Below are 19,114 nucleotides of genomic sequence, written 5' to 3' on the forward strand. Positions count from 1 at the left end.
CTCTCACTGGTGTCCACACAGTGGACTCAGCAGTGACTCACGGTGGTGTTCACACACTGAACTCAGAAGCCCTCTGCAGTGAGTTGCACTGGTGCCCTCTACTCCAGGAAACAGAGGATGCTGCCTCTGGTACAGTGTCAGAGCTGCTGCAGAGCAACACAGGGCATCTTTTAATCAACCCTACCTCCCACCTCGTTGCATTTTATTTCTTTGTGTGACCAGGCTGTGTGACCAACTGCTGAAGTGTTTTCTTTGTCCTGAATGAAATATTTTCACAATTTCCATAACTAAAGTAACCAGAGCAACAACACTAGATTAGAGCACTCCACCTGGGTTTCTAGCACTCAAGTGTTAGAGTGATCTTTTTGTGAACTGTGTAAAGATTATCCTTGTATATTCAATGCTGATTTCTGAACCCAGAGAGCTGAGTACAGGCCAGACTTTGGTACTGATAAGCACCTGTCTCTATGTCTCGTAAACACTGGTCTCCATCACCTACTGATTGGTTAAATAAAGAACTGAACAGCCAATAGCTGCACAGGAGACAAAGGCAGGACTTCCGGGTCTCAGGTGGGGACCAGAGAGAGGAGTTGCCACTGTGATATGGATGAAGAAGCACGTGCCAAAATGAGATTAAGGTGGCAGCTAATGAACCATATGGCAGAACATAGATTAAGATAAATGCATTAGCTAACTAACATCTAAAGCTATAACAAACATATAAACAAATAAATAAATAAAGGTCTCTGAGTCGTTATTTAGAGCAAGGATAGGCAAATAAAAACCTTATGGTAACACTCAAGTGTGAAGCATTTGGATTTCTTGCATAGCCTGACATTAGCCACTAGATTTTTATGGCAAAGCAAACATAAAACAATGCACATTGAGCAGAGCTCTATAACCACTCCTCTGGAGGAGGCCTGCTGGCCCCAGGAAAGGCCAGGCTATAGTCTGCCCAGCTTTCCTCCTGCCTGCCAGGGGACACAGCCCATAGAACTCCATAACTTCCCCTCTGGAGGAGGCCTGCTGGTACCAAGATCATCAAGGCCCGCAGGACCCCAGAAACAGGCAGGATAGAGACCACCCAGCCTTTCTTCTGCTCACCTGGGACACAGCCAGCAGAGAAACACCCAGGCCTGCAGGTCCCCAGGAACACACAGCCAACAGAAGTGAGCGGACGGCTATTCTCTGAGCACCACTATCAGGCCCAAGGCTTTGCCTACCTCCCTGAGGAGTCCTGTCAGCATCAGGAACACACAGCCAACAGCAGGGGCCACCAGATGGCTAAAGGCCAGCATAGAACACATTCAACAAGCGCCAGGGCAATATGGCACCACCAGAGCCCCGCTATCCTACTACAGCAAGCCCTGGACACCGTGACACAGCCGAAGCAAAAGAAGCCGACCTTAAATCTAACCTTATAAAGATGATAGAGACCTTAAAAAGAGGATATGAATAAATCTATTGAAGAAATACAGGAAACCATAATCAAACAGGTGAAGGAAATGAATAAATCCCTGATTGAAATACAGGAAAATACAATTAAACAAGTGAAGGAAATAAAAAACTGTCTAAGACCTGAAAACAGAGATAGAAGCAGTAAAGAAAACACAAAGTGAGGGAATCGTAGAGATGGAAAACCTAGGGAAGAGAACAGGAACTACAGACACAAGCCTCACTAACAGAATAAAGAGATGGAAGAGAGAATCTTGGGAGTAGAAGATATAATTGAAAAAAATCAATACATGAGTCAAAGAAAATGTTAAATCTAAAAAGTTCCTGACACAAAATGTCTAAGAAATCAGGGACACTATGAAAAGACCAAACCTAGTAATAATAGGAATACAAGAAGGAAAAGATTCCAAGCTCCAAGACCCAGAAAAACAAAGAAATGCCTATAATCATAAAAGAAGCTTACAGAACATCAAATAGATTGGACCAAAAAAGAGAATGAATCCTCTTGCCATAAAATAATCAAAATACTAAATGTACAGAACAAAGAAAGAATATTAAAAGCTGCAAGGGAAAAGGCCAAGTCACATATAAAGGCAGATCTATCAGAATTATATCTGACTTCTCAACAGAGACTCTAAAAGCTAGAAGGCCCTGGAAGATACTGTAGAGACACTAAGAGGCCACAGACATCAGCCCTGACTACTATACCCAGGAATACTTTAACTGTCATAGATGGAGAAAACAAGATATTCTGTGACAAAACCAAATTTAAACAATATCTATCCACAAATCAAGCTCCACAGAAGATACTAGAAGGAAAACTCCAACCCAAAGAGGCTAACTATACCCAGAAAACACAGGAAATAAATAACCTCACATCAGCAAAACCAAAGGAAAGGAAGCTCACAGATATAATCTACAACCACCAACATCAAAATAACAGGAATTAAAAATCACTTGTTATTAACATCTCTCAACATCAATGGACTCAACTAACCAATAAAAAAACACAGGATAATAGAATGGATATGAAACCAGAACCCATCATTCTGCTGCATACAAGAAACACACCTCAGTAACAAAGATAGACATTCTTTCAGAGTAAAGGGCTGGAAAAAAGTTTTCCAAGCAAACGGACCCAAGAAGCAAACTGTAACAGCCATTATATTAGCTAATAAAATAGACTTTCAACAAAAATTAATCAAAACAGATGGGGAAGGATCCTTCATACTCATCAAAGGAAAAATCCACCAAGATGACGTCTCAGTTCTGAACATCTGTGCTCCAAATGCAAGGGCACCCACATTTGTAAAATAAACATTACTAAAGCTTAAATCACACATCAAAGTCTACACATTAATAGTGGGAGACTTCAATACCCCACTCTTACCAATGGATAGATCATCAAGACAGAAAATAAACATAAATAATGAATGTAACAGATATCTACAGAACATTTCACCCAAACACATAAGAATATACATTCTTCTGAGCACTTCACAGAACCATCTCCAAAATTTACCACAGAGTTGGTCACAAAGCAAGCATCAACAGATACGAGAAAATTGAAAACAAAACAAAACAAAACAAAAAAAACCCCTTGTATCTTTCTCAGAAAATTGGGAACAGTTCTATCTCAAGACCCAGCTAGACTACTCCTGGGCATATATCCAAAAGATGCTCCACCATACAACAAGGCCATTTGCTCAACTGTGTTCATAGCTGTTATATTTGTAATAGCCAGAAACTGGAAACAACCCAGATGTCCCTCAATCGAAGATTGGTTAAAGAAACTGTGATATACTTGCACAATGGAATACTGCTCAGCTATTAAAAACAAACAAATAGATGGAACTAGAAAAGATCATTCTGAGTGAGGTTATCTAGACCCAGAAAGATACACATGGGATGTACTCACTTATAAGTAGAGATTAGCATATAGTACAGGATAACCATGCCACAATTCACAGGCCCAAAGAAGCTAAGTTACAAGGAGACCCAAAGGAGGATGTTTGAATCTCACTCAGAAGGGACAATAGAATAGACAGTCAAAGTGGTTGTAGAGCGGGAACAGGATGGGGAAGGGAGTGTTGAGGGAAAAGAGGGTGGGGATCAGATGCAGAAAGAGTAGGGAGGAAGAACAGGAGGACAGAGGGCTTGCAGAGAGAAGAGAAACTGTGGGTGAGGGCATCTCTGAGACTAGCAAGGGACCTAGTACAGGGTAGGCTCCTGGGAGAATATGGGGATGACTCTAGCTAAGACCCTTAGTAGCTGGGGTCATGGAGACTTAAGAGGCCACCCTGTAACCAGAAAGGACTCCTAGTGGAGGGAGGGAAACACCAACCTACCTACAAAAACTTCAATCCAAAATTTACCCTGCAGAAATGTGCAGGAATAAAGACGAGAGCAGAGATTGAGGGACTATCCAACCAAAGCCTGGCCCAACCTGAGACCCACACCAAGAGAGAGACAACCCCTGACACTATTAACAACACTCTGCTCTACTTGTAGGCTGGAGCCTAGTATAGCTGTCCTCTAAGAGGCTCTACCCAGCAATGGATCAAAACAGACGCAAAGACTCTGCCAAGCATTGGGCAGAGGGCAGGGAGCCCTGTGAAAGAGTGGGGTTAAGGATAGAAGGACCCAGAAGGGGCAGGAACTCCACAAGAAGACAAACAGAACCAAGTAACCTGGGCTCAGGGGGGCTTGCAGAGACTGAAGCACCAACCAAAGATCATGCATGGACTGGACCTAAGCCCACTACACATATGTACCCAATGGGCAGCTTGGTCTTCATGTGGGTCCTCTAGTAAGGGGAGCAGGGGCTGTCTCTGACATGGACTTTGTTGCCTGCTTTTGGATCACTTTCTCCTAGCTGGGCTGCATTGTCTAGCCTCAGTGGAAGAGGATGTACTTAGTCCTGATGTGACTTGATGTGCCAGAGTGGACTGGTACTCTTGGGGGGGGGGGGGGCTCTCTTTTCTGAGGAGAAGGGGAGGGGGGATAGTGGGGAGAGGGAGAGAGGTGGGACCAGGAGGAGAGGAGGGAAGCCTACAATTGGGAATGTAAAGTGAATAAATAAATCAATAAATTTTACAAAATGCTTATTTTATTTGCAAATAAAGACAATAGTTTACCACCTATTTCTAGAGACAAAGAATCTTTTATAAAAGGGCAAATAGGAAACTGTCTGACTTTAAACAAAGATCCATCAATCACCTGCCACTTGCAACACCCTGTAAATACAAGGTCTGCTATTCATTAGGGTCCAGCCCACAGGGAATTATGTATGAGGAACAGAAGTTAAATAATCCATTTGCTTAAGAATATGAAATAGACGAAGAACACTGTGCAAATGAGCAAGTTGAAAACTACCGATACTGAAGTCACTTCATCATTGTCAGTTTGGACATTTAACACACTGAAAGGAGTATTGGCAGAGACTAAAAGCCCAAAGAAGTTATTAAACACAAGGTAAGAGTAATTGTTACTGAGGACCCTTGGGGGTGCTGAAAAACAATCAGTTAATAATTTCCCTGCCCCCTTCTCTCATAAAAGCTAAGAACAGAAGGAGGTTTTTAAGCATCAGACTTTATTCCTCTTGGGCTCAAACAATAAGGTTACACCAAAACAAAGTCTTTTTTGTTGTTGTTCCAAGCTTCTGTGTCCAGAAACGATTCTTTTTTTTTTTTTTTTTTTTTGATGTTTCCATCAAAGAAAAAAAGAGAGCCCTACCCCCTAGAAATAAGATAACGAGGGTTCCAAGATAGGCAGGGTTCAGGGCTATGTAGAAAAACCCTGTCTCAAAAAACAAAACAACAACAACAACAAAAAAAAGAAGAAAGAAAGAAAGAAAGAAAGAAAAATAGTTGATGCCATTGTACACCCATCATTTTTCTTTAAGGAAAATTACTAACATGCCCCCCTCCCCACCCCCACCCCAGTGCCTAGCCCCTCTGGTGCTATGAATGAGCTGCACACATGAATAGTGGCTGTAGCTTGTGAGTGAATTCTTTGGGTCACCTTTTCAGCTGGGTGAACTCAGTTCATGGAGTCACAGGTCAGACATTGGAAGTAACAGCACTTGTGGCAAAGGGGGCGGAAGCAGAAGGTGACATCTGACGTCTGGTACTGCTCTGAATGATAATACACGAATGCTTGAAAAATCTATGGAGTCCCAAACTTTCAATTGTGTAGAAGAGTCGCGAGGGTCTGAGGACATGCCTTAGTAGGTAATGAAAGCGCTTGCTGAGCAAGCTTGAGGACCCAAGTTCGAATCTACAATACCTGCATAAAAGCTAGCGGGAAGGGACGATGGGAGGGACAGTGACAGCAGCAGATCCTGAGACCTTCACTCAGAAAACAGTGCTAGAGGAAGCCCTCCAAGGTCTGCCGCTGCCTTCCCTGCGCTGTGTGACAGTAAGGTCCCTGGTGGAGAAGGGGCAGGGTGTCATGAATTTCTGCCGGGTTGAAAGCAGTCACCTTATTGCATTAGATTATAGAAAACCTGGGAAACAAAAATAAAATAAAATAAAAGCACCAAGGTTTTGGTGTGTTTGGGGCTAATCTTTTTAAAGATCTGATTTCTAGCATCAACAACAAAGCCACTTTAAACAGAGAGTTTCCGCCCCTTCAATGTAATCTCAGAGCTTTGATATGAACAAAGCAGCTGTTCTGCAACTACTCTGAAGAATAACTCTGTATTTTTTTTTCCCCCTAAGACAGGGTCTCTCTGTGTAGCCTTGCCTGCCCTGGAATCACTCTGTAGACAAGGCTGACCTTGAACTTATAAAGATCCACCTGCCTCTGCTGCCGAGTGCTGGGTTAAAGGCATGCGCCACCACTGCCTGGTAAGCTCTGTAGATTTTTAGTCTGGAGATTTAACGTTTTCTTCTGATTTTAAAAGAAACTACATATATTTAATTAAAGAATACACCATTTGAATATTTTAAGTTTCTGATTTCTCATTTTTATAAAGATGGATCTAATCTTTATCCTATACGCACAAATGAATTAATTGGCTTAATTCAAAGAGCTGTTTTCTCTAAGTTTTTATACATTGCTCACCAATTTTTATATAGTTTTCTGTTTTGATAAAATATCTTCTTTTGTCCTCAGGCCAATCTTGCCTTTTCTGTAAGTGCTCTGTTATGTTCAAGTAGGCTTCGTCCAGACTCATAGCCATAAAATTGGGATCATATTCAGCAAGTATCTCCTTAACCTTCAAAAAGAACAACACAAAGTTTAAATTTTGCTGCCACAGCAAAACCTCCTGTCATATATCTGATAAGAAGCACAGATATTCTTACTTTGCAACTATAGTAATGATCCTGCAATCAATAGCTCACGGATTTAAGGAATAAATAATTTACTCCCAGTGGATATTTGTCAAATTCTTTTTTTTTTTTTTTTTTGTATTAAAATAGATCATGAAGGCAGAAGACCATGAAATAGCTTTGTCTGAGGCAACCCGAATCCAGCATCCTATATCTAGAAACATGAGCGAGCCAAATAAATCTCAGACAGTACTCTGGTAGGAACAGGGGAAGAAATGGCTAAGGTTTAAAGAAGCCGGTCAAAAGGAGAAGTGGCCACGAGAGTATTGTTCCTCTTTTTGTTTGTGAGAATATTTGTTCATTAGAAAAAAAAAAAAAACTTAAAGTACTGGCATGTTTTAGAGAGCAGTGCATGTCAATTAGTTAGAATATGAACAATGCTCATAGAAATTAAAGCTGTACTATTGACAGGGATCTGGACCGGGAAAGATGACACACATACAGAGTAACCGCGTGCTTGCATCCAACAATACATCTAAGCTTGCTGCACTGTGACATAAAAGACTTCCACAGAGATTAGAATTACAGCTAATATAATTCAAAAATGCCTTTAGATGGGATGGCTTGATTGCATGAAACTATGAAGGAGTCTTTTGCTGCCTGTCTTAACCACCCAAAAATTAGCTTTAAATAAGAGGGGATGACTGCCAAAATAACCTATATAATAGAAAATGTCTTTTCTGGATTGTAATTGTTCGTCTAACATTTAAAAGCTTTGCATTACAGCATTAGAAAACTTTTTGTTTTATGAAAAAGAAACTTCAGTGACATGTGGTGGCGCATGTCTTTAATCCCAGCATTCATGGAGACAGAAGCAGGCAGATCTCTGTGAGTTTGAGGCCAGCCTGGTCTACCAAGCGACTCCAGGACAGCTAAGGCTACCCAGAGAAACCCTGTCTCAAAAAACCAAAAAAGAAACTATTCTATTTTAGCATAATTATGAACAACTGCGGGAAATTTCAGAAAGTGGTAACATAAAGTGGCACACTTTTGTTCAGAGTGCCTTAAATAGCTTTGCTCTTGTGGAAGAGTGCATTCTGTGACAGATGCCAACAGCATCCTTCTAGTGAAAACGAAGCTCTGGCAAGCCTGTACCTGGCAGGCCACTCTGAACAGGAAGTGCTCCCTGGAGGCATGGCTGAGTACTTCTCACATCCTTTACATAGGATGCTGCCGCAAGAACTAAAACAGCCTGTTCCCATAAACATTGAGCACTTAGCTCTGAGAACAGTGAGGCTATCCTAATACTTGGACAAAGCAGAAATAGCCAGGCTAGAAGAAACATTAATGTCTTGATACTGCGTTTGCATTTACAACTCGTTTGGTATATTAACTAGCTAGATATTGCTCAAATTTGGACATGTTTTTTCCTCATGTAAACAAGCAGGTGATAGACAACTAAAAATAATTTAGCTCTCACGGTCATACTGTCAAGTTTTACTGAGCTACAGTAGGATTCAAGGTCTTTCTTATAAAATCTATAGGATTTTTAAATTATGAAAGCCAGTATTTATGGTATTATTTATTTTTACCTATGAATACAGAAAAATAATTATTAAAGGTACATTCCTTTTGCTTACCACTTTTTCAAAAGTAGGCACAAAGCAACTGATTTAACAGACTGATTCAAATGAATAAAATTGAATATGGGAGCTGGGCATGGTGGCACACACCTTTAATCCCAGCACTCAGGGAGCAGAGGCAGGTGGATTGCTGTGAGTTAGAGGTCAACCTGGTCTACAAACCGAGTCTAGGACAACCAAGGCTACACAGAGACACCCTGCCTCAAATAACCAAACCAAACCAAACCAAACAAAACCCAAAACCCAAAACCAAAACCAAACCAAACCAAAACAAAACAAAAAAACAAAAACAAACCTGAATATGGGAGTAATATTTCTGGGGAAAATCAGTAAAATAAAAATAATTGCCTTTAATCACCTTTGCATGCCTAAATAACAGGAAACACCATGCCAGGGCTACAGAGATGGCTCAGCAACTAAGAGCATATGCTGCTCTTCTAGAAAACCAGAGTGCAGCTCCTAGCACCCAGGTCAGGGGTCTCACAGCTGCTCTAAGCCTAGCTCCAGGAAGTCTACGGATGCCATGGGCGTCTACACACATATGTCTACCACACATAGGCACAAATACATATGTGCTATTAAAAGTCAATAAACAATTAGCTCTTTACATTCAGTTGCCTTCTCCATCTTCCTTTTGTTTCCCTTTCTTCCTTCTTTTTTTGAGATATAGTCTCATATAGCTCAGGCTGGCCTCAAAATGACTGAGTAGTCGTGGTTAGCCTCCACAGTGCATGAATTCCAAGTCCTGCTCATAGCCGCCTATGCCACGCTTTGTTTTATAACAGCAGTCTAAAAGTGATGAGCATGGAACACTCTTGATTTTAACTCAGGATTAAGTTCCTACATTGCACGATAGATCCGCTTTAATGAAAATAGAAGAATGACACCTTCCCAAGTAAGACAGTTGAGAATTTTGCTAAGTAAACAAATCACTATACTTTATTCTTTTCAAAGGATGGGAGTAGCCCTTTTTCTTTAAGCCTCTTGGGTATTACATGGTCAAGTAGCTCTGTAAGATTATGAAGCAAGCAAAGCAACTCATCAGACTAAGTAAATTTTGTTACTGTTTAAAAGTACAGAGACAGGTTTGGTGAGCCACGCCTGCGCTCCTAGCACTCAAGACTTTAATGTCAGCTAAGCTATGTAGTGAGTTCCAGACCAGCCTGCAACAAACGAGCAACAACAACAAATGATAAAATAATGATAATGATAAAAATTGTATTTAGAATAGATTGAAATCAATGATGAGTAGTTTCTATAAATTAGAAATATTAGGTTGGTTCTACAAAAATTATTTTTATACATCCAGAAAAGTACTGAGAATTAACTTTATGTTATAATTATTAAGGGTGTGCAAAGTTGTGAGAGATTGATTGTAGAGGTTCGAGAGGTTGAGAGTAGATGAAAAATACGTTGAAGGCAAAAAAGTTGGGAAACATGATGATATAGTCTGGACACTATAAACAGCTCCCCGTTCACTGTAGGTAAGACAGCCTAAGGCACTCAGAGTTGAGGTGAGGGGACAGAAAGCCAGTAGAAGGGTTCGGGGTGAGACGGTCACTTACCTCCTTACTCACAGCTCTATATCTGTCAAAGTTTGGGGGCACTATGATAAGCTGTGGGCAGAGTCTCCTGGCAATAAACCCTGGCATGGCTGCGCGGACACCAAACCTCCTTGCATGGTAATTTGAAGTAGACTGAAAGAAAATGGACCGCACAGGGGGAAATAAACAACCCTAAATGGACGTATTGATCAGCGCATTCATAAGAAACACATTACTTGTGTGCATTTTCAACTCAAGGGCATTTCTTTTATAAGCCACTGTCTTGAACCACAGCTTGACTTTCTTTAAAAACCATGACCCTGTCTCATTGTTACTTCTAAATTTATGATTCCAGGTAATAAGTAGAATTAAACTATTGGGAGATTCTTTTAGAGTGGGTGTGGTGGTGAAAATCTGCAATTCTAGCCATCAAGAGCCTAAGGCAGGAGAATTTGCAGTATGAAGTTCAAGGTCAGCCTGTTCTACACAGCAAATAATGGCTTTAAATAATTTAAAAATATTTCAAGTAATTAAATTTCAATACCTCTAAAGTATTCTGTAGTATAGAATACATTTAAGTCTGGATAATAGTGGACGCTATAGGAAACTACTAGTAAATAAAATAGAATAGTTATAAAGTAATAAGAAAATACTGAGAGCATACATATTACACAAAGAAACACAGATAAAAAGTATTAGTGTAATATAATATAGGGAGAGGATCTTTGGTTAAAATGTTTGGGACCTATAGTATTTCAGACTGAAGTTTCCAATTTGGGAATATTTACATAGATTTTTTTTTTTTAACCAGTTAACTACCATTGATCAGGAAATCTGAAATCCAAATGTCCAAACTTTTTGTGTACATGTGCAGGTACGTACATGTGTTCATGTGTATCCATGTGCATGCAAGCGAAGGCCACGAGTCCAAAGTGTTTAGTAATGTATTTCCTGTCTGAGATTGGAGATGCTTAAAGCAGTAGTATCCATTTGCCCCTTGTGGAAATTGTTTTTATCAGAACAGACATTTAAAGGCCTAACATCTGGCCAACAAGATTATGTCTCTAAAATGAAGTACTTAAAAATTAAAAAGAACTTCACATTTGAGTTTTATGTCTTAAAGCTTGATTTTTTTTTTCCCCAAAAAACATTTTGGCTAGGAGACTAAAAAGTACGAGAATGAAGAAAATGATAATATATAATAAATCCTGTTCATGATGGTACGTGCCAGGGGTCCTAGTCAAAGTGGAAGGCCATAATATCATTTATGGCAAAGTTTAATAATGAATGGAACCTTTATTTGGAATTTAAGTGTGTGCTCAGAGAAATGCGAGCCAGATCTATCAAATGAAGGAATTATTTCGGAAAAAAATATCAGATTTCCTTTAATCACTTTGAAAAGCCATTTTAAAAATAATCTTGACAGTACTGCACACTATCCTAACCCTTGCTCAGCACTCTGGAAAAGAACTGTAGCTAGCACTGGGAAGGTAAAGCAATTCTTGAAAATGAAATAAATAAAGTTTGGGGCCAGGGAGGCAGCCCCAGTGCTTAGGGGTAAGAACTGGCTGCCCCTGCAGAGAACCTAGGTTCAAGTCCCAGGAACCACACCATGGCCGGCAACCGTCTGTTACTCCATTTTCAGAGTATCCAAAACACTCTTTCTGGCCCCTACAGGCACCAGGTACATCTAGTGGCACAGACATGCAGGCAGGCAAAAACACTCAAATATAAAATAAAAAATTACTAATTTTAAATAATTCCTATGAAACTGATATGAAAGCTAGATCTATTGAAGACCAAAATTTTAGAAGGTATGAGTTATTCAGATTTTGGGTTTGTAGTGCATTGTAAGTAGCAGCCACAATATTTGTACACTTACTCTCATCAGAAGGCCGAGTCTAGTTTCTCAGGCCCAGTGATTTGCCTTATGGCTTAAACTAAAAGAATGAGAAGGAAATGATGCTGTGCCTTAGTCCACTTTTGATTTTTATGGTTCTGGACCACAAAGTACTTAGAGCAAAGTTACATTACTAAGTGACGAGGCATCGCATGGAGATGAGGACGTCTGAGGCGGAAGCTATCCTAATCACCACAGTCGAAGTGCCAGACCTGAGGGAATCCATCTTGGATTTCCCACCGGGATGGTGCTAACTAATACCAGAGAAGCCAGAGCCATCTCGCCCCTACTGAACTTCGTGTGAACTGAGGAATTACGAGGACAAGCAGAGCTGTCACTGAGAAAAGCCAAGGTTGCTGATGCAGCGGTGGAGGCTGCTATGGAGTCTAAGTACTGGTTCTCAGTGTCAAGCCACCAAATTCAGAAAAAAAATCCTTCGTTTAACTGACCGGGAGAGCCAGTGTATCACTCCCATTAACTTGTAGATAAGCTTTTTATGAGTTTACCAAAACAAAAACTATTAGCCTCAACTCTCTTCAGAAGGAAAATCTATTAGCTCAGCACATAAAAAAAAGGACTTAAACCTTTGTTTAATATTGAAACAACCATTTTGAACTTGAAATTTTACTTTTTAGGTTAGAAGCTGCTGGAAAAAATATTTGTGGACTTCAAAAGCAGTGGTTTTAGCTGAAACATGGCTACAGAAAGTGTGTGTAAGTATGTACATATACATATATAAGTTACTTCTTCTCTTTCAGATTTCATTGGCTATTTACAGGAAAGAGGAGCACGTTTTAACACACACTGCTCTTGGACCAGATCGCTAGCTGCTGCATACTCATGACAGATTACAGATCATGGTAGAGAAATGAATGGTAGGACACAGGTTTATAGCTGTCTAAGGCACTGGGAGGGGTCGGCAACAGGGAGCAAACCTCCTTGCTCTTGTAGTGTTTTAAATACAAACACCCATGTATTCTAGCTGCTACTTTTGGATGAGATGTGGTGCTTCTGGGTGGGATGGAGTACGCTGGCTGTGTATTTTAGTTTACAGGTTTCCAGGCACAGGCACAGCCCCTGCTAACTTCACCTTGATTTAGGACAGCAAAAAGAAAAGGCAACTTAGTAATCAGAAGAGCAGGTGATTCTGGGAATTTTAATTGCATTCTAAATATATTAATAAACTGCGTTAATATAGACCAGGAGCTGGCAAACATTTTCTGTACAAGCTCAGAGAGCACATAGGCACCTCAGGTTTTGCAGATATTGTCTTAGCAATTATTCAGTCCTAGTCAGCAGCGCCCTTTCAGTGTGACTGTAACAAGTGGTCATGGCTTGTTTGTCCTTAAAAAACAACAAAACAAACAAACAAAAAAAACAGGCTAGACTTGGTCTGCAAGCCAGTTTCTGGCTGAACATAAAATTTCCTTTGCTTTTTCTTCAACTCTCACTAGAGCCCTTTTAGAAATTTTAATTTACAATGGAAGAATACAATGCTATTCTGCTATTTTATAAAGTTTGGAACTCTGGACAAGTCACTAATCTTCCTTCTGGTTTCTTTTTCTCAAGTGGAAATAAAAATTAGTATTATCACTTATAGTGAAAGATTCAGTAGCTGAGCATGCGCAAGCTCCTGGAAAGTGGGAAGCACTCAGCGAACTGGCAAGGCTCAGTGTGCTTACCTGAATAGCCCATGAAGTTCCCTTTGGGTTTTGATCTTCACCTACTTACCAGCATGCTCATCGACCCGACAGCGATGGGCTTATCCTTCAATTCTGGATTGTCCCTCATTTCCACAGCCGCATAGAAAGCATCCATGTCAACGTGAACTATGGTATTGTTCAAGTTCCGGTTGTGTTCTAATTCCATTGCAAATCTGTCAACCTTAATTTTTAAAAAGTTAACATTTAGACACTATGATACCAAAACATCATTATTCATTAATTTAATCCAGAAACTAACTTTCTATCTGCCAATCTACTCATCCATCCATCCATCCACTTACTTACCTATAGGGTATATGCCTTCTTGTATTTATGGGTATATAATTTATTGTTGCCTATTAAGCTTGGTAACTACTTTTATTTTCATGCAGAGAGCATACTTTTATTCATTATTGTTTAAGTGTGTGTCTAGGTGTGAAATGCTTACCTATGCATGTGTATTTGGCCCCAGTGACTTTGGTTTCTTCCTCTGTTGCTCGCCCCTTTATATTCTGAGACAGGATTTCTCACTGAACGTAGAGCTTGCTGTTTTAGGTGGACTGGCTGGCCAGGGAGCCCCTGGGACCCACCTGTCTCCCCCCACAGTACTGAGGTTACACATGTGACGCCACAGCTGACTTTCCTATGGAGCCTGGGATGCACGTCCTCCATCTTCCACGGAAATACTTTACCACTGAGCCGGCTGCCTAGACCAACAGCCTCTTTTAAAGTGTAATTTCCTAGCGCGTCGTCTTCCTATCCTCCCAGGAACCTAGCAGGGACTTACCGAGTGTTTAATGAATAAATTAGCTATCCCAGTTACCCACATCAAGTGAACGCTCCTGCTGAGCAAATTTGAAGAAACTTATTAAAACTGAAAGTCTCTATCTAGGTAAATTAAACAATTCCCATTTGACTCAAAATGTTAATGCCTTTAATAGGAACCAAGGAAATGCACAGTGAAAGATTCTACCTCTGGCTCATGACGTAATGCTGCATAATAACGTGCACGTGACCGTGCTGAAGCACACAGGGAACGCTCTCTCTGTAGGACTGCTTTTGTGGTGCCGTCTTGGTTAAGGTTTCCCTTGCTGTGATGGAACAGCATGAGCTAAAGAAACTTGGGGGGAAAGGCGTTTATTTCACATACACTTCCAGCATCGCTGAAGGAAGTGAGGGCAGGAACTCAAGCAGGGCTGGACCCTGGAGACAGGAGGTGACACAAGTCAGGGAGGAGTGCTGCTTACTGGCTTGTTTCTCATGGCTTGCTCAACCTGCTTGGTTTCTAGAACCAAGGACACCAGTTTAGGAGTGGCAACCACCCACAAAGGGCTCGGCCTTCCCACGTCAATTAGGAATTAAGAAAACATCCTACAGGCTTGACTGGAGCTTGATCTTATGGAGGCATTTTCTCAGTTGAGAGGCCCTTTTCCTGACTCCAGCTAATGTTAGGGTTGGCATAAAACTAGTCAGGACAAGAGGTGTCAGTCGGAGATTGTGATTCTATACAAATACCAATGAAAACTGAAGACGTAGCCTGTTTTTTTTTTTAACTTAATAAATGTGTCAAATGTAACAATGCAGAACTTTAATCTTTAGAAATTTTTGCCTCACTAGAGAAAAATTACTGGATTGAAAGAAAAAAGAGAGATGAAAATAGATAGGAATAACGGGAAGTGAAAAAGTTTACACACTCACGACTTGCTTTTTATGGGCTGCTTCTACTAATGCTATGTATGTATTTTCCAAGCTCACCCTGCAAAGGGTGGCTATGTGGCAACTTTAATTTTAGCAACCTATCAGGAAGTTGCCCAGAGCAGTAACAGAAGTCGTACGAGAAGATGGATATAAAGCAAGCACAACGCATACAGAAGATGGAACAGCGCCTGGCACATGTCTCCAGCTCAGTAACTGAAATCTACTCCTGAAAGGACCAACCGAGGTATAACACAGCAACCAGAAAGGAGGGAGACAGCCCCAGAGAGACATGTGATCTCTTCAACGAAAGCCATTCACCTCTTGTGAAGAGACACAAAAGTACAATGTGCCTGCCCCACCCTCCACCCTGGTCTTTAGTCTTGCCACCACTCACAGAATACTTGTTTTACAGTCTTCCTTAGAACAGACACCCTGGCTGTGCACTAGCTGGAGACTAAAACTGCAGAGCCTCTCTTAGAAACAAGGCCCCGAATCACGTCTGTAGCAGACACCGAAGTCTGTGTGAGTCCCACTCCTGCTTAGTCTGCAGCTCAGACTGACCTGAGGGACTCTGATTGGCTGCCTCTATCTAGAATGTCTCTCTGAGCTCTGTCACTGCTTCCAAGTGTCCACTCAAACATTCTGAGCCCGGTGTGGTGGCTCACACCTGTAATCCCAGCACTTGGAGAGGCAGAGGCAGGGGGATCTCTGTGCGTTTGAGGCCAGCCTGATCTACAAAGTGAGTCCAGCACAGCCAAGGCTACACAGAGAAATCTTGTCTTGAAAAACCTCCTCCCTCCCGCAAAGAAACCCCAAACCAACCAACCAACCAACCAAAAAAAAAAAAAAAAAAAAAAAAACAACCCAAAATGATAAACCCCTCAAACATTCTGTGAAACTCAACTGACTCTCTTCTCTTGCTTTCACCACGGCTCTTATTCTATTAGGTAATCTATAATAATAACGATATGCCTAAAATATGAATGAAGTAAGAATAAGGGAGTGGCATCTGAAATATTTGGGGCCAGGATAATCTAAAAAAGCAAAAGATAAAAAGGAAGCAGCCCAAGGGGAACCCTGCTCACACTCATAAATTAACGCTGTGACAGCCTCTTCAGCAACCAACCTATTCTCGGTGTACTTAGTGCAAATGCAGCTGCCAAGAGGAGACCTCACGGCATGACGCACACGCTCCACCTCCTTCACTCTCTCTCCTGAGTCACTCTTGTTGCCTGAACTCTCCCTGCGTCTTCCACATGAACTGCCCAGTTGCTTGTTAACATTCATTCATGACTTCGTTTAGTCCATTTGGCTCCCGAGTGCCTTTCCCGGCTGGGTCTGAGGCGGTAGCATCTGCCTTCTTCCTCCTGTTACTTCTGAGAACGCATGTGTCACTGGGGTTAAAAATAGGAACTTCCTTTGGGTCTCGGTGTTCCCACTCGTTAGTTATGCGATAGCAGCTAAGTTAGCCCTCTCACCACTATGTCCCTTATTTGTAGTAAACTAATAGCAAGAGGTTGTTGAAAAGTGAGGAGAAGCTCATAGAGTGTTCTCAGACAGGGAGCATGGCAAAGGCTTGCTGACTACCTCTCCTGTTAAGGGAGGAGGGACAGTTCCTGAGTAGGCCATGTAACATGGTAAGTGCTCCCACACAAACTCACTTACTAGTCAAAATAGTTTGAGATCACAATCACTACTCTTACAGATGAGAAAATGGAAATGTTAAGATTAAGTATTAATAGCTGGGCATGGTGGAGCACTCCTTTAATCCCAGCACTCAGGGAGACAGAGGCAAATGGACCTCTGTGATTTTGAGGCCAGCCTGGTCTACAGAGTGAGTCCAGGACAGCCAAGGCTACACAGAGAAACCCTGTCTCGAAAAACCAAACCAAACCAAAACAAAAAGATTAAGTAATAGTGTGTCCTGAGCCACAGAGCTGGCGAATGGGAGAGCTGAACTAGAAAACAGGTTCCTCCAAAGTTGTGTTCTTTTTCTTTCTTTCTCTACCACACCCCCCACCCCCAGCCCGGAGACTCTGCATAACTTCCCTGGCTGTCCTGGAACCCACTATGTAGGCCAGGCCGGCCTGGAACTCACAGAGACCCACCTGCCCCGAGTGCTGGGGTGACAAGCATGGCTATCACACCTGGCTAACACGGGCTTCAACAGCCAAACGCTGAACAAGTTCAGACCAGCTCTAGTCACATCATTTATACCCATACGCTACACTGATGGAATTTCTTTTTAAAATCCTCCATTTCTATTACATTTAGGAAAAGATTTGGAAATAATACTTTTCCCCCCCTGACTTAGTATTTCCGTAAAGGCTACTGAATTAATCCAAGTTAGCGAAGGCAGTTGTTGAAATGGTCAAAATGCACTGATTTGCATTAAATGTGGCCTCCACTTAACACAACGTGTATGCTCATTTACTAAGTTTATAAGCTCATTAGAAGATATTTCATATGATGACAATTATAACGACTGTGCCTTCCAGAAGTCTGAGGAGGGTGGAATCCAGTGGTGAGTATTCAAAGAGGTTCAAAATAACAGCTCGGCTTATGCCTGCAGACTTCTGACTTCAGCCTGACTAGCAGGAATTTACACCATCATATCGCACATAATAAAATCTAGCATGTGGAAAATATGAGTCTAAAATAGAAACATTTCCCATGAAAATATCTCTGTTCTCTGCGATCTTCTTGTCTCCTTAGGATTTCCTCCGCCTCCCGTGTACACAGCTTCTTTTAGAGGAAGTTCAACAAATGAAACAATTAAATAATCAACATAAAACACATTTCCTGCTATTCCTGTTCTGAACCATGCCAGAGAGGCTCCCATCAAAACACTCCACTAGGACTGGAACAAAAATCTGAATTTTTGCTGCACAATGGAAGGCTTTCTCTATTCCTTCAGGTTACCAGCACGTTAAACTGTAAAACTAGTACAAACCCTCAGAAGTCAGTATAATTCTCCAGCTGCGTTCCTCTGTATCTGTAAAAAACTTCCATTGAAGATACTTGTAGATTACAGATCAATAAAACTTAGCAAGTCCAGAAAGCAAATTGCTTATGGAATAAGGTCAATTTAAAGCAGCATTGTTCTTAACAGAACACACTTTTTTTTTTTTTACTTTTATTGAATGTCTGTGATTTACACATCATGCACCAAAATCCCTCTCTTATCCACAGTAAAACAAAACAAACAGACAAACAAAACAACTTGTCACTGTAGTGCATCACGCAGTATAGCCTTTGGTCCACATATGTTTACTTTCAAATGTTCATTGTTATGAGTCATGGGTCTGGTTTGAAGCCTACACTATCATAACTGGATCCTCACTGGGACTGCTGTCAGATATCCTGTTATTGGCGTGTGTCAAGGAGACAGAACACTTGGGAAAAAAATTGGAAAAAAAAAACCCTTCATACTTTACCAGAAATATATTTTTATATCTGCTCAGTGAAAGATACTATCAAGGGAGTCAAAAGAAAAGTTAAACTAGAATAAAATATTTGCAAAATCCGAAGCAGTATGTGACTGATATCCAAAATATACAAAGGATTCTTCAGTTTCAATTAAACAAACAAACAAACAAAAAGAACCAACTGATTTAAAGCCAAGCATAAGTCCTTAACAGACACCTCACCAAAGATTTATACATGACAAATAAACATATAAAATATGGTTCTGCACTCTATGCCCTTGAGGAAATGCAGAGGAAACTGATGTGATGCCCTTATCCTGCACATCTCAGGATGGCCCACAGTGAGAACACTGACAACTCCAAAGACCAGTTAGAACAAAGAGCAACAGGGCCCTTCACCCTTTATGATGAGACTGCCAACTGGTATGGTTATCCTGGAAGGCAGTCAGGCAGTTTCTTATAAAAAG

The 19,114-nt window shown here is 41.1% G+C and overlaps 1 protein-coding gene across 2 annotated transcripts in view; it reads right to left on the reverse strand.

Moving 5' to 3' along the window:
- The window catches only part of Polk (DNA polymerase kappa), a 59,111-nt gene that overhangs the window by 17,872 nt on the left and 22,125 nt on the right, over positions 1 to 19,114 (reverse strand). For both annotated transcript variants that reach the window (XM_051172378.1, XM_051172377.1), the window contains 3 exons: positions 13,550 to 13,702; positions 9,940 to 10,071; positions 6,523 to 6,676 (listed from right to left, as the gene is read on the reverse strand). In XM_051172378.1, coding sequence (XP_051028335.1) covers positions 6,523 to 6,676; positions 9,940 to 10,071; positions 13,550 to 13,702 — 439 coding nt within the window. The remainder of the gene's footprint in view (positions 1 to 6,522; positions 6,677 to 9,939; positions 10,072 to 13,549; positions 13,703 to 19,114) is intronic.

The sequence above is a fragment of the Acomys russatus genome, chromosome 30 (genome assembly GCF_903995435.1).
Source record: "Acomys russatus chromosome 30, mAcoRus1.1, whole genome shotgun sequence".
Taxonomy (NCBI): domain Eukaryota; kingdom Metazoa; phylum Chordata; class Mammalia; order Rodentia; family Muridae; genus Acomys; species Acomys russatus.